The sequence below is a fragment of the Ostrinia nubilalis genome, chromosome 24 (genome assembly GCF_963855985.1).
Source record: "Ostrinia nubilalis chromosome 24, ilOstNubi1.1, whole genome shotgun sequence".
Taxonomy (NCBI): domain Eukaryota; kingdom Metazoa; phylum Arthropoda; class Insecta; order Lepidoptera; family Crambidae; genus Ostrinia; species Ostrinia nubilalis.
In genome coordinates this window covers 2,067,309-2,083,586 of record NC_087111.1, presented here as the reverse complement: position 1 = coordinate 2,083,586, position 16,278 = coordinate 2,067,309, and the positions used below count along the sequence as shown (strand labels likewise).

The 16,278-nt window shown below is 42.2% G+C and overlaps 1 protein-coding gene across 1 annotated transcript in view; it reads left to right on the top strand.

The window, feature by feature from the left end:
• Positions 1-15,959, top strand: part of LOC135083633 (huntingtin) — an 87,707-nt gene extending 71,748 nt beyond the window's left edge. Inside the window, exons 37-45 of the mRNA XM_063978336.1 lie at positions 2,577-2,725; positions 3,098-3,225; positions 3,876-3,999; positions 5,993-6,120; positions 7,163-7,347; positions 8,621-8,759; positions 9,289-9,424; positions 11,239-11,558; positions 12,029-15,959. Of these exons, the coding sequence (XP_063834406.1) occupies positions 2,577-2,725; positions 3,098-3,225; positions 3,876-3,999; positions 5,993-6,120; positions 7,163-7,347; positions 8,621-8,759; positions 9,289-9,424; positions 11,239-11,558; positions 12,029-12,436 (1,717 nt within the window). The 3' untranslated portion in view covers positions 12,437-15,959. The remainder of the gene's footprint in view (positions 1-2,576; positions 2,726-3,097; positions 3,226-3,875; positions 4,000-5,992; positions 6,121-7,162; positions 7,348-8,620; positions 8,760-9,288; positions 9,425-11,238; positions 11,559-12,028) is intronic.
• The last annotated feature ends 319 nt before the right edge of the window (positions 15,960-16,278 follow it).

The window sequence follows — 16,278 nt, the reverse complement described above, 5'->3', positions numbered from 1 at the left end:
AGGGAGTGGTCCCACTAGCGGATTGTAAGTAACTAAGGCTACATCGAACGTCAATCAGAGAGATCCAAATGCCTCCCCTAGTTCTAAGTAACTAAGACCGAGGCTGAGAGAGAGGGAGCATTACAAGGCAACGGGCCGCACTGGGCCGTGCGGGGCCTGGCGCAGTTGCTACGCGGCGCCGCGCCCGCGCCCAGGGGCCGCGCGCTACACGTGCCCAGACGCGCTCATAATACTACTAGCGGGTGAGTACGATGCTGAGCTGAATGAGTGAGAGAGAAGGGAGGGAGAGAAAGCCATGTGTGAGAGAGAGAGAGAGCCACGCGTGGGAGAGAGACCCCGCCTGGGAGAGAGAACCATGCGTGGGACGTGCGCTGCACGTGGCCAGGTGCGTCCATCTTACTAGCGGGTGAGTAACTAAAGCTTCTTTGAACGCAATGCGTATTCAGCGCGCGTCAAAGTGATATCTCAACGAGCCTAATGCCTCCACTAGTAATAATAAGTAACTAATTATCCAGTCGCGGACAAAGGACCACTAGCTAGCAGGTGAGTAGCTTAGGCTTCACGAGAGAGAGGGATAAAGAGAGAGAGGCAGCAGGTGCACCCATGTCACCAGAAAGTGCTGAGTAATTAAAGCTTCATCGAATGTAGTGTATGCGCGCATCAAAGTGATATCAGAGCGAACCTAATGCATCTACTATTAATAAGTAACTAAGGCAGTGTTGAGGCCGAGCGAGAGAGAGAGAGAGAGAGAGCACTGCAGCTGAGTGAGTGAGAAAGAGGGAGCGCTGTAGCCTTGTGAGCGAGAGAGAGAGAGGGTGCATTACAAGGCAACGGGCCGCACTGGGACGTGCGGGGCCTGGCGCAGTTACTACGCGGCGCCGCGCCCGCGCCCAGGGGCCGCGCGTTGCACGTGCCTAGACGCGCTCATAATACTACTAGCGGGTGAGTACTAAACTGAGCTGAGTGACTGACGCGCGCACAGTATTACTAGCGGGTGAGTACGATGCTGAGCTGAATGAGTGAGGGAGAAGGGAGGGAGAGAAAGCCATGCGTGAGAGAGAGAGAGAGCCACGCGTGGGAGAGAGTGCTTCGCGTGAGACAGAGACCCCGCCTGGGAGAGAGAACCATGCGTGGGAGATAAGAGCCACTAGTGGGAGAGAGAGAGCGCTTGGCTCTCTGCCTTCTACGCGTGGGACGCACGCTGCACGTGGCCAGGTGCGCCCATCTTACTAGCGGGTGAGTAACTAAAGCTTCGTCGAAAGCAAAGCGTATTTAGCGCGCGTCAAAGTGATATCTCAGCGAGCCTAATAATGTCTCCACTAGTAAGAAGTAACTAAGGCAGTGTTGGGACCGAGCGAGAGAGAGAGGCTACAAGGCAACCAGCAGGTGGTGAGTAACTAAGCTTCATTGAATGCAGTGTATTTAGCACGCGTCAGTGATATCAGAGCGAACCTAATGCCTCTACTAGTATTAAGTAACTAAAGCAGTGCTGGTGCTGAGCAAGAGAGAGACAGGGAGCCCTGCAGCTGAGTGAGAGGGAGAGAGAGGGAGTGTTACAAGGCAACGGGCCGCACTGGGCCGTGCGGGGCCTGGCGCAGTTATTACGGGGCGCCGCGCCCGCGCCCAGGGGCCGCGCGCTACACGTGCCCAGACGCGCTCATAATACTACTAGCGGGTGAGTGAGAGAGATAGGGGGGAGGGGTAGAGGGAGAGAGAAAGTGAGGCGCGCTGAACGTACCCAGGCACGGGCAAAGGACTACTGCAGCTAGCGGGTGAGTAGCTAAGGCTTCACAAGAGAGAGAGAGAGATAGGGAGCGCTGCGGCAACCGAACGAGAGAGAGAGACCTAGACCCGCTAGTGGTGTTGTGAGTGATAGCGAGAGAGAGGGAGCAATACAAGGCTGCATGTGCCCAGGCGCGCGCACAACACTACTAGCGGGTGAGTGCTGGGGGCGAGAGAGAGAAAGAGGGGGGGGGGGAGAGAGAGATAGAGCCACGCGTGGTAGAGAGAGCCATTAGTGGGATAGATCCACGCGTGGAAGAGAGAGAGCCGCGCGTGAGGCGCGCGTTACGCGTGCCTAGGTGCGCCCAGAGGTCTAGCGAATAAGTTACTGAGGCGGTGTTCTAAGTCGGCCGTGACCCTAGCTGAGCAACGGAACGCGACGTATGACACATACAAAACGCTCTATACGTGCCCAAGCGTGCCTACCTCACCGTAAGGAGTTCCGGTGTTGAGTGGGAGAGAGAGACGATAGAGAGAGAGAGGGAGTGTAATAGTTGCTATGCTATGCTTGCTGATGAGGGATGGGTTACTCCGAAGAGTGCTAAATAAAACCGACCCGTTTGAGTGCTGCTCATACACTGATTTATTACTGAGTGATTCTACATGCGTGAATTAAAACTTATACGTAAAGTGTTTAACGCCTACTTAGCAATAAATGATTTAACTATATAAAAAGGAAATGTGCAAGTAATAATGTACGATAGCTCGTACAGGGAGGGAGGGTCTTTCATGTGTTATTCCGACTCAAACTTAAACAGTTTTTGTTATACTATAACAGCTGTTTTTGTCAACAGAATGCAACGTCTCCGGAACATCTTGGTCGGCACATCGGCATACAAGATCTTCGATGAAGTGAACTTGGAAAGGATACCACTGATCAACGATGGGTATGAAGGGCACCACTATGCGCAGCTTAGCATGGAGTATCTTAAAGCTGCTGCTGGTAAGTAACGTACATTTACGTTATGTTGTGGTACCATTTAATTTATTAAAGTACCGTCAGATTAGAGATAGTATAGTACTGCTGAGACAGATTTTCGGAAGATTCGAAACAACTCTTCTTATATTATAATTGAACGCAAATCTTTTCAATATTATTACAGTCGTTCGAAGTGAAACTATTAAATTACAAACTGCAGTACATTAAATAGTCTGATGTCGATAGGCTGTCCTTGATTGGTCGGGCCTGTTGCGGTCGTTCGTCCGTTAAATTAGGAATCAAACACGGATTAGTTAAATAAAATATATTAACTTTAGTAGTTAATAAATAAGAGTGGTGATAGTTCTACAACTTGTGGTAATATTTTTGCTACAGGTATAACCAACCAAGCATCCTTCAAAGTGCGTCAAGAGCTAAAAAGGTTGAAGAGGAACAAAGACATTGACGTGAACAGCTGCCTGCAACTACTAATGGACGTGACTTCACAGATGTTGGAGCCAAAAGTAAGAGAAAATTAAATTATAAAACTTCCAGAAATAAGATAACATAATTACATTGGCGGATATTATCACCAGCGGTATTTGAACCTGCAAATACTTGAAAATATTTGCGTAAACCAGCTTTGACTTTAGTTTGTAACTTAGTGCTCGCTCACTGGCGCCTGCAAAGATTATGGTGCTACATGGTCCTTCGAGCCGGATATGCCATTGTTAAAATTCCAAACTTATTATTTATATGAATGTTAAATTGTGCTGTTTCGAGCTTGAACTTTTTTTAATTGTCAGTTTTATGTGGTGAACAGACGACAGCATTATCATGCTAAACACTGTAGGATCTTATGTGGTTGTAATACAAGGTATTTTGCAACGAAAATGTTTGATGTGCCGAGTATATATCTGGCAATGAGGGCTATCGTTTTAGCGCTCACCAGTTAGCGCCACTGTAGAGTAAGGTCCTGTCACTTGCTAGTAGCGAAGACAGTGGCACCAACTGGTGAGCGCTAAAGTGGTAGGAGGACTATCGCAATTGCACTCATCAAGATGGCGCCACTGTAGAGTAAGGTCCTGTCAATCGCCAGGGGTGCCAACTGTTAAGTATAAAAACGATAGCCCTCATTGAAAACAGCCCATAAATAATTAATTAATTGTTACAGGCGCCTACAGGCACTTGTGCACGAGTGGCGTTACTATCGTCTATAGCCAACGTGGCGTCAGCAGGGGCTTTCTCAACGCCCGCCCAATGGTGGTGGGCAGGCACTCTCGTGGCCTCTGCTACAGGTTTGTAACTTATTACTATTTATAGTGCTGTGGATACCAATGAGTAGCTGTGGATACCAATGAAGCGCTGGTAGGGCCCAAAAGATAAGGAGACATGTAAAGTGTCCCATAAGGGCTACCTTTTCTTTTTTTATTATTTTCTACAATAATATTTTGACGTTCATAAGTGCCACTTGTGGTCTAAACTGAATAAATATTTTTGATTTTGATTTGATTTTGAATCGTATACCCCAGATTAGCTGACTTACTCCGAAAAACGTTATCCGTAGTTTCGAATGTTGCCATTATATACCTCTCACGCAAAGCGAGATGGCAGCATTAGCAATGGTGGCGGATAGACCCGAATCAACCTAAATAGCGTTTCTTAGTAGCACTGTTGATTCCCATCTAGCTTTTGTAGTCTATAGCCAATGTAGCATCGGCGGGTGCTTTCTCAACGCCCGCCCAATGGTGGTGGGCGGGCACTCTCGTGGCCTCTGCTACAGGTTTGTGGATGCTTCTGTAGTGTAGTGGTGGCTTTATCAGCGTAAATTATTCCAGAAGATAGACACCTTAGTCAATGAGGGCTATCGTTTTAGCGCTCACCAGTTAGCGCCACTGTAGAGTAAGGTCCTGTCACTTGCTAGTAGCGAAGACAGTGGCACCAACTGGTGAGCGCTAAAGTGGTAGGAGGACTATCGCATTTCACTCATCAAGATGGCGCCACTGTAGAGTAAGGTCCTGTCAATCGCCAGGGGTGCCAACTGTTAAGTATAAAAACGATAGCCCTCATTGACATACTCTCTATTAACTTCGTTTTTCATCATTCATCATCATTTCAGCCATAGGACGTCCACTGCTGAACATAGGCCTCCCCCAATGCTTTTTTTTTTAAAGATTATTAGTAATTTAGGCGATACAATAGCCCCTCGTGTTTATTTATTTATTTATTTATTTATTTATTAATGCAAAACACTAAGCTAAATAAGCTTGTGTTACGAGTGGGCTCACCACAATAGTCGAGCGGCGGTGGGATTCGGACCCGCGTTCCTCGGATCTCGAGTCGGCCAGTCCCTTCACCGCTCGGCTATCGTGGCTATAATATCGTGGCTTTCCATGTTGATCGATTGGTAGCAGCCTGCGTCCAGCGCTTCCCTGCTACCTTTACGATGTCGTCGGTCCTTACTACGGTCGGAACTTAGTTTTTACTGGTTGCTAATCCTGGGTTTTTTTTTATAGTATCAAGGGTTTTGCTTGTGCTCTTCAGTGGACGTGCACAGGCAAACCCTCCAAGTGATTTACGCGATACTCTACCCAGGGGTTCCAGGATTTTTGGAGGATTGGTGTAAGAGTAGGCGCACACCGTTGATTTTTCGACGGCCGATAGTTCAGTCGGGCAGTTGATCAGTATGGGCATGTATGGGAGTGCGCACACTACGCCGATTCGATTTGGCCGATTCTTCATACAAATTAAAATCGGGCACAACTATCGGCCAACTAAAAATCAACGGTGTGCGCCTACTCTAAGACTAGTGGCCAACTTTACTGCCAAACGTCGTCACACCGCCATAGACAAGAGTCTTATGGCGGTGTTAACTCAGAAGACTAAGTTTTAACAATGATATTAACAACCTAACTTAATGATATTAGCAACCAACTTGAGATGCTTGAGATAAATGAAACTCAGAATCCATTTCAATTCAATTTAATGAGGGTTTTCGCGAATGAAAAATCCGCCAGATGGCAATACGTAGACGCGAGGTCCAAATGCTGCATGATTGGTTATTTTTGACATGACATTGACAGATATGTCAAAATCCACCAATCACGCAGCAGTCAGACCCCACATCCACGTCCCGCCATCTAGCGGATCTTTCATTCGCGAAAACCCTCATTTTTATTACGGGCCATGATACGTAGGTTGCTCAATTTGAGTGATAGTTACCAAAATGGTGCGGTCATTTAGCTACAAGCACTTCACCTATTTGTATGGTTATTTATTTAATTTCACTAGGAGCAGCGCACGCGTCGCTTGCCCAGTACAGTTGTGCGGCCCGGGCATTATTGCACGCGTTATCGCTGTGTCTCGCTGCCCTCACAGCAGATGTCGACGCCGAAACTGACGTCGCCTCGCCGATACAGGTATGTTATGTGAACCCATGCGGAGTCTATATACACCAAATCCTGTCACTTGGTGTCGGCTGCTTATTTCAAAAGAATCGACGCCTTTTGGCACCATTTCAGCGGCATGTCTACGACTTGCACGTGTTGAGTTCATTTACCTGCTGACACTCGAGAAATACAACGCGCGTCGTGTGTCACATTGTCGCTTGACAGTGGCCTATAAAGTGTTTCAACGTTAACAAAACGCGAAGTTGACGACTTATGTTGGCGAGTCGGCAGGCTTAGTGTGTAGACTGAATATTATGTCAAGTACTGATTGGCTACTTACGCCCACTTTGGAGATCGTGTGATCAACAGGGGATTTAACCTGTTCCTATAGCTACAACTGCGCGCCCGCTTTCTCTATCTTCACACAGTATGGACGTGCGTGCACTTTTCTCCTAAAGAAATCAGTCAATTTGGTCGATGCCACTTATGAAAAAAAAAACTCTTTTTACACCCTACCACAGATTCAAGAGTGACACTGTGGTAGGATGTAAAAAGTTTTTTATTATATTTTCATAGAGATGAATAAACCCTTAAAATAGGCTAGATGACAAAATTTAAATTATTTGTCCGTCAGACAGATAATTAGAAAATATTACTTAATATTTTTTATTTTCTTTCATAATTAAATAATAACAGTGCTACATCGAGTTGAAATGGCGCGTCACGCTTGAGTAGATTTTTTACTCAAATTGACGTCATGCGACATTTCAACTCAATATAATAATGTCTCGATTATGAAAAAAATTAAAAAATATGTGTCCATAATTTTTTTATTATCTGTCTGACGGATTGAATTTTTCTTCTTTTCTTTTTTCAGCCAAATGACGTCCACTGCTGGACAAAGGCCTCCCCCAAGGTTTTCCACAATTAACGGTCCTGCGCTGCCCGCATCCAGGCTCTTCCCGCGACCTTTACCAGATCGTCGGTCCACCTAGTAGGAGGCCTGCCCACGGACGGACGGATTGAATAGAATTTCGATTTTCATCCCAGTCATCATCCCTATCGTCCACAGGAGTTATCAACAGTCCACCAGAAGCTGATCAAGTCTCTATCATCGTCGTACGCGCCGCTAAGACACGCGGCTCTTCAAGGCTGCCTGCTACAAGCCTCGGGTGGGCGGTTACAAGGCGCGTCGCATAAAGAATTGCTCGCCCAGCTATCGGTCGCGGTTAGGCATTACCTGGCACCGAATGCGAAGTAAGTATCATAGTATTTTTTTTTATCCACAACGAGGAAGCTTTTTGCCTGTATCTCACCTGATGGTAAGTGACGATCAGGCCGAAGGTGGAAGCGAGCTTCACCCGGAATCCTCAACCACGGAGGAACTGGCTATCTTACCTCTAACTGCCGGAACACAACAATGCTGGTAACATTGTTGTTATGGCGATAGACTTGGGTAAGATGATGGTAGCTAGCCAGGCGGACTTAGAACAAGCACTACCACCAACCAAACCGAACTGAAAAATCTGCCCCCACTGGGAATCGAACCCGGGACCTCTGCGTCTGAAGCAGGTGGTCTTACCACTAGACCACACAGGCGGCATTCACTGCTGAACATAGGCCTCCCCCAATGCTTTCCATGTTGCCCGGTTGGTAGCGGCCTGCGTCCAGCGCCTTCCTGCTAACTTTACGATATCGTCGGTCCACCTTGTAGGTGGACGTCCCACGCTGCGTTTTCCGGTACGCGGCCTCCACTCCAGAACCTTGCTGCCCCATCGGTCGTCAGTTCTGCGTACTATGTGCCCTGCCCATCAGAGTATCATGGTCATTTGCGACTAAAGCGGAGACGAAGTGAGATTTTGTGATACGAGCGACAGAGAAGCGGCGTAAGAATTGTCAAAACTGTCGCATCGAATTGACGAATACCAACATTGGAGCAATAAAGAATTTGAATTTAACAGTCTGCCTGGTGGTTCGCCTACCTGACAGTATGAGTCATTTCGAGCTCGATCCTCCCACCATAAAAACATTTTCGTGCACGTATCTGTCAGATTGCATTTGTCTGAATATCTTCTATGTAAAATTTGTATTTTTGAAAAAAGTTTTTGTTTGCTCAGTTTCATATTGATCTTTGCTTATTCTAACCTCCTAAGACCCAGACTTTTTTTTGGTTGGCAGCATTGATGCCATAGGCAATATAGACCAATCAAGTCATTTTTAGTAAAACTAGTCGCGGGATGATTCGAAAAAACAATAGAAGACTTTCAAGAATATGTACAAAAAATTGCACAGTGAGCCGTTACGACTAAAACATTATTACAAAGCTGTGACTGACAGAGGTATTTTATTTTGTGCAAAATTTTGTACGCGGGGTCTTAGGAGGTTAATGACTAGATACCCAGTGCAATGTAAAAATAAGAATCTATACAATGAAATAAAATAAAAAAGATACATACTAGTATATTCCAAATCATTTTTGAGAGGAATTCAGCCTTTTCCCTTTCAATTAATTGAAACTATTATCTTTCAGAATATCTCTATACGAACAAAGCCTATACTGGACGGTGCTGTTCACGCTTATTGAATTGGGTCACCCTGACTTAATCAACATGGCCGTGGACTTCGTGTTGCTACACCCGAGGCATTATTGCACGGATCTGGTAGTCAGGGTACGTATTTTATTTAAAAAAAAGCTCGTTTCTTATTGCACAAATTCATTACCAGCCCACTCTTCTCAGCATCAGCCCATATGTTGTCCCGAAGTGGTAGAAGCAAGCTATATTTGGGACGTGTATAAGTGCCCTGGAAAGGGCCTATGGACTGAAAAACTATTTGAATTTGAATTACGTTAAAAACTTTAATATGAGAAATATGTAATGACATTATAGATACCTTTTGCCCTACTAAATCAATGTAAGAGTAGCTTTTTACCAGCTAGTTGACCACTAGGTTACTACTACCCTTTTGTTGATTATACTCAAATAAACACCAGTGTAGACTGGATGGATGGAAGAACATGTCTCTCATCGATTCTGAACAAGAAAAAAATGTAACACTAAAATAATTTCGGCGATTTTATGTTCAGAACACATCAAACTAAACACTGTGAGTTTGTGTGGTTATAATAGGTGTTATTTTGCAATAAAATTGTATATTTTGATTTGGTGTTTTCTGTGCTAAATGTAAATGTTGCTTCAGGGTATAACAACAACGATTCGCCAACAAGTGCTACCCAAAGACTTGAAGAACTCAGTCATAGAGAAACTTTTGGATAACATGAAGAGCTACTGCGAGCACCACGCGATACAGATATTGTTGGTGCATCTTTTTACAGGTGAGCGTTTAACCCTTTACATTTTTTTTTAATGTTTGGACCTTTTTTTAAAGTTTTTATAATTATTGAACTTTACACTTCGAAAGCTAATTTCGTGTTTGAATTTGAAGCGATGATAACCGAACTGTGAAAGTTGCTTGCCGATTCGTGGTCCGAGGAACGCGGGTTCGATCCCCGCTGCTGCTTGACTACAGTAGTGAAACCACTCTTAATGCAAGCATTTGTAAGTTTTATTTACAAATTGCTAATATTGTTTTCAAAAAAATTGTATAAGACTACTGTTTTAGTGCTCACTAGTTGACGCCACTGTCTTAGACACTAGTAAGTGACAAGACCATATTCACCAGTGAGGTAAAACGGTACCCCTCGGTATTGGACTCTCCAACCCATCTGGCTACCATTCAGGATGTCAGGACTCATGCCCTGTAGTAGAGACTAAATAAATGATGATCTGTAGGCCTAGAATGAGCGCTGTGATAAGCTTTTATCGCGCCACTTTATTTTACGCGATAAGCCCAATAGCCCATACATTTGTCGCCTAAAATCGTCGATAAGATTTTATCACGGCGCCTCACTGTGAACCAAAAGGCCAATCTAGCTGGACAAAATTATTTTAGGCTTGGAATAGGTACTAAATGCTTTAAAAACTCTTACTTTGATATAATATGTTAAAAAAAAGAACAGAAAGCTTTTAATTATGATAAAACAATAATCCAGTATAAGCTGACCCTCTTTATTAAACATTTTGTACGTGTATGTAGGTCTAGTTTAACTGGACTTATCAGTTAAGGTAAATTTTATGTTTTTATACTGGTGCTTGATATTTTAACATCTTTGCATTAGTCCTATAAAAGTACTAAGGTATAATGCTAAATCTAAGCCTAATTACTTTTAAAGATGGCTTTCTATACTGAAAATTACAAAGCTGAAGACCTTGTTTGTTTAGTTGAACGCGATAATTTCATGAACTAAGCTACAGCCCGATTTGTAAAATTATTTTTGTGTTGCATAGCCCATTTATCAAGAAAGACATTAGGCGATATAACACCCTACAGCCAAAAGGGGTGGAGCAGTAAAGAAAAATGTTGCAAAAACAGGAAATGTTATTCAAATTATTTTCACGCGTACAAAGACGCGAGCACAGCTGGTTAATAAATAATGGAAATTAAATAAAACGATAACAATACCTGGGCGGCCATTACCAATCGTCAGTAGGTACTGCAGGACTTAAATAAATCGTCAACTCGTTGCGTCTTCTTTTTGTTTTGAACGCGGCTTGGACGAAGTCAATCTTTGGGCGACCAGGACTTGAAGTAGATTGACTTTCTAAAGATGACGTAGATGGATGCAAAATAAGTGTTATTATAAATTTGAAGTTTTCACCATTCAGCCATTTACACCAATCGGCCTTGTCACAAAATCGTCCCGAATTTTACCACACTGAACCCATTTTTCGCCTAATTTTGAGCTAATCTGACTAAATTCTTTATAATGTTTCTTAAACAACGCTCCATAACCTCTTTTAAATCTTATCTAGCTAATAAATAATCGAATAGTCCTGAAATTTTATTGTTTTTGTGTGTTTTAATCACTCGTAATAAAACTCGCTTCGAGTCACCGCCACTACGACTAATTATCAGAGGGTATTTGCTAAAAATAATTACTGAATCGTTACCTCTGGTTATTAAGCTATCATTTTTGCTAAACGAATGAAAGATATGCGATGACCCTTTTTGTCCAGCTAGATTGGGCTTTTGGTTCATAGTGCGCCTATCCAAACCCTGCTGATGATAATAATGTTTTTTCTCCCGCAGCGGATAGCAAACTCCTCAGTCCGAAACTCACATCTGACGTATCCAACATGGATCCCGACGTCCTCATGAACTCTATGGAACGCATAACCCTCCTCTACAAAGTCCTCCGTCAATGCAAAGAGAGAGAGAGCAAGAAAATTGTCTCTACAACCATCAAATACTTCCTAAGAGAGACTTTGCCACCCGCAGCGACTTTGAGTAGAGTGGTCATAGAGTTTATAGAGAGTTGCAAAGAGACCGAAAAGATAGAGGTGGGGATAGTGGGCGAGAGAGACAGATGGATCGACTGCTCGGTGCTGAATGCTGAAATCGTTTTTGAGGTATGTTTTTTACTTTGGATGTTACAAAATGATCACTGGTGTTTTTTTACATACAGTGTATTGTCAATATGAATACTAAAATCAGATAAGTGTTTATTGAATTTTTATTCAGTTGATTTGTAAGTCTTTGATAGTTGATGTTTAATTGTGACAAGAGTAAGATTTTAGCAATTTAATACAACCAGTTCACACAAAATATATCTATTGTGCGAGAATCGAACTTACGATCTCCAGTCCAGTACAAAAACCACTAGGGCTGTCACTTTTTAATGTTTTTTAAAGTGCGTATAACTACAGTGCAGTAAGCGTCAAAAAGTTAGTGACACCCAAAAAAAAGTGGTCAAAAAGTTGACAACACAACCTTATTCCCGAACGCAGTCGAACGAATCGAACTCAGTCACGAACTATTTGACGCCGTCTGCAAATAGTTTACTCTTGCGATATAAATGAATAAAATTCTCTCTTCCCAGGTATTCGAAACAGCAGTAACTCAAGACCAACTGCCAGTGCTAAGCGGCTGGATCTTCGAAGCCCTCTGCCACTTACTCACAGGAAAGATATCCTTAGAACTCTTACCATACTGCCTCTTAACCTTACTTGTTTCAGCCAGTTCAAACCAGTTCATCAGAAAGACTTCCCCACTAGCATACCATATTCTAAAACTAGGCTTCCACAAATGCGGGGAGAGGGGAAATATTTGGGGTATTTTTAGGGACTTTTTAAAGCAAAACGGGGTGACCATGTCGTTCTCGGATCGTAGGATGTTGTGTGTGGTGGCCACGCAGTCGAATTTTAGCGGATCTCAATTGGACCGGTTGAGGGAGTTGTGTAAAGAAATGGGATGCTTGAGTGATGTGACGCAATGCTTGTCGGCTTAATGTGAAACTTTTTGTGGTCTTTTATGACAGTTTTCTCTGACAAGCTCCTGAATTTAAGGATCCCCTACAGAAATTAATGGAAATTGCATTTCGCCAATATTTAGATGTCACCTGTGAAATTGTGGCTTCTAAAACCAAGTCAATGCCATAAACATTAAAAATATTAAGTAACATCTAGTATGGTGAAATCAGTGAAATGTTGCCCTCAATATTCAACAACCCCGTGGAACCACATAGTCTCTAGCTAAGGGATACCTACTTAGGGGTAGGGGCTTGTCGGTAAAACGGGGTTCAGTGTTATTAGAAATTGAATATAAGGCAAGGTGTTCATTATTTGCAAAGTCAGTTAAAACAAAGTTAGTGTGTTGTGTAAGGCCCAGAACAGACGGTGAAACGCAACTGCAACGAAACTGCAACTTTCTGATGATTCTGATGAATGAAACTGAAAGTTTCAAACTGGTCGCGTCATGTGTGGTCTCTCAACGGACGCTTTGGCAGAAACTTAGATGCAACTCAAAGTAACTAGCAGTTGCAGTTTCGTTGCAATTGCGTTTCACCGTGTATTCTGGGCCTTAGAGTCTTTCAAAGTGACAGTTTAAACTCGATTCAATTTCAAGAATAAATTGAAGCTTTTGACGTCTGGACAAAATTTGTGACAGAGATTGATGATTTTTCGAAAAATGATCTTGTTATAAATAACTAAAATTGTATGAATAAAAAAAATATAATGATTTCGTATAGTTGGCATCACGTTCGGTAAACAAAATTAAATGTAAATCGATAGAGAGAAAACATGTTTCTGAATGAAAGTAATTACTGCAATAAACAATTTCTTTCCTTAATCGGCAGATCAGAAAAAAAAACTTAACTACGTTTAAACATTAAAAAGTCACCATCAAGTTAGGATTTAAATTAGAAATAGATGAAAAAGTTACCATGAAAGGAATTTGTAGAAGATTTTAGTACAAACTTTTAAAAAGTTCATTAGGTAAAATTAATTAGGATGAATTCTAACTTTTTCGGGGTAAGAAATTATATTCTTTTAACGTTTGTAGTAGAGAGACATCTTCCGTACGATGTAGTAAGGTCACTTGCTTTTTGCGCTATTGTGAACACGTGTATTTTGTAAGAACTAGTTTCTTTAAAAAAAATCTACTGCTATAGTCTGGTCTGTGAGCACGTAGAATTTTGTCCAATGACCCCAAGCTACCCATCCTTATCGCTCGCGCGTAATTATGTTGCTATCGCGCTCGCACACTCACTGCGGGCGCCCGTCGCACAGTCGCGACAGCAATATAATTACGCGCGAGCGACAAGGATGGGTACTATGGGTAGCTTGGGGTCATTAGACAAAATTCTACGTGCTCACAGACCGGGCTTTAGAAGTGAGAATACAACCCACGACATTTCGCTTACCGGGTGATTCAATGATATTTTTGCAAGATAAAAAGAATGTTATAGACATTTAGTAATTAACCGCTTGAGTCCCAGACGGCATTAATTAATGTCATAACAATTGATTATCTATTGTGTCTAGATTCGCGGGCCTTGAAGGATTAATGGACAATCTCAAAAAGCAGTGTTTTATTTGTGACTTAAAAACGAAAATGCTTTACATGGATAGTCAGGAGGATTTGATGAGTGCTACTGACAACGCCACTCTTGTGGCGGAGTTTTGGGCTGACACTGTGTAGGTTTGTTGTCGACACGAAAAGAAGAAGAATGGATAGTCAAAACCATAGACCAATGGTCTATTTTGTTGTGAAAACCTTATTCTAAATTGTTTAAAAATGAAACAATGTACAACCCGATCGAGCTAACTGCGCATCTCGTTGGAATGCTATTCTCCCGCACACTTAAACTTCTAAATCCGCCTGGTTAGCTACCACCATCTTACCTGAGTCTGTCGCCACAACAACAATGTTAACAGCATTGTTGTGTTCCGGTAGTTGGAGGTAAGATAGCCAGTTTCTCCGAGGTTGAGGATTCCGGGTGAAGCTTGCTTCCACCTTCGGCCTGATCATCACTTACCATCAGGTGAGATACAGGCCAAGAGCTTCCTCGTTGTGGATAAAAAAAATTAAAAAAAACTTTCCCGCGTTCACCCCGTCCGTACCAGAGCGACGATGTGACGTCACGGCCGCTGGGTGCGCAGTTAACTCAATCAGTTGTATAATTGCAGCCTTAAATATTACAAAATGGTGGTTACATTAAACTTGTTTTGTAGTTAGCTAGTTTGTTAATTCTTATTTATTCATTGTTATAATCTTTGTATTTATATTCTTAAGTATTACATCTGTCGAAACTCACTCTCGTATGTAGAAATTAGAAAGGGATAGAAAGGCTTTATAGAACGTCTCTTTCGTTTAAACCATGTGGTATGTAAAGCTAAGACTAGATGAACAAATCTACCAAAAGCATGCATTGTGAACTTTGTATTTATTTTCAACCCTTTATAGGGCACAGCATTTAAAAAAAAAATGTTTTTTATCTTTGATCTTATGATATGTAGCTTAGATTTAAATTACGGTAGCAATATGTTGGACAGAGCCCTTCAATGGGTTAAGTGGTACTTCTGTGGTTTAATACCACAGTAATTATCAACTTTCACCATTCCAAAATTGTAAGTACAGTACGATTTTATTAATAGATTGCATGCTATTTTGAAGATTATGAAATTTGGGATACTTCATCATCGAATAGAAAAATTCGTTGAATGTTAAACATGTATAGTCTGGTCTGTGAGCACGTAGAATTTTGTCCAATGACCCCAAGCTACCCATACTTATCGCTCGCGCGTAATTATGTTGCTATCGCGCTCGCACAATCACTGCGGGTGCCCGTCGCACAGTCGCGAAGGCAATATAATTACGCGCGAGCGATAAGGATGGGTGGCTAGGGGTCATTGGACAAAATTCTACGTGCTCACAGACCGGGCTTTAGCTCCATTTGTTCTTAGTTTAGTGTACACTGTGCTTTAGTACGAAAAGGTGGACATTTTGATTTTCGACCTTATGGTGAGGCAACAAGGTTTTAATAATGGTGACTACAATAATCAATGCTTGTAAACACATTTATATTTGGTACTATTTTAGAGTTAAAATTGTAAGGTTGTAGCCTGCAGGATTTGATAGAATAATAGCAAAATATATTTTTAATATACATGAATTAATTGTCACAATTATGTAATGCTCGATTTTTGAATCTTTGGTTTCTAAACTGGCATAAAAATCAATACAGGGTGTTCTAAAAACATAAATAAATTAAAGAGAAACGCAAGTAAATAAGTGGTATAAGAACTTTAAGAACAGATTTATTCTAAAGCGTTATAGTATAACACCCTGTATAGAAAAGTCAATTTCTTTAAACAATAATGGTCACTGAACAATAAGGGAGCTTTTAATGGTGTAATTTATAGACTAAGATGACGTTGTACAATGTATATTTATGAAATTAATTGAAATTATATTTTAATGCAAAGCTTACGCGTGAAGTACCTAATAAAATAGTGATAACACCGCGATTTACTTGTTTTATTAAACTAGCGGCCGCCCGCGACTTCATACGCGTGGTTCCCGTATTACCCCCTTAGGGGTGGAGTTTCGTAAAATCCTTTCTTAGCGGATGCCTACGTCATAACATCTACCTGCATGCCAAATTTCAGCCCGATCCGTCCAGTGGTTTGGGCTGTGCGTTGATAGATCACTATGTCAGTCAGCCAGCCAGTCAGTCACCTTTGAGTTATAGATATTTAGAATTAGTAAACTACACTACAAAAACAACAAAATTACCCTAATGTCCATTTCAATAGAGAAGTATTTTCCTAAGCTACAAGTCTAGCG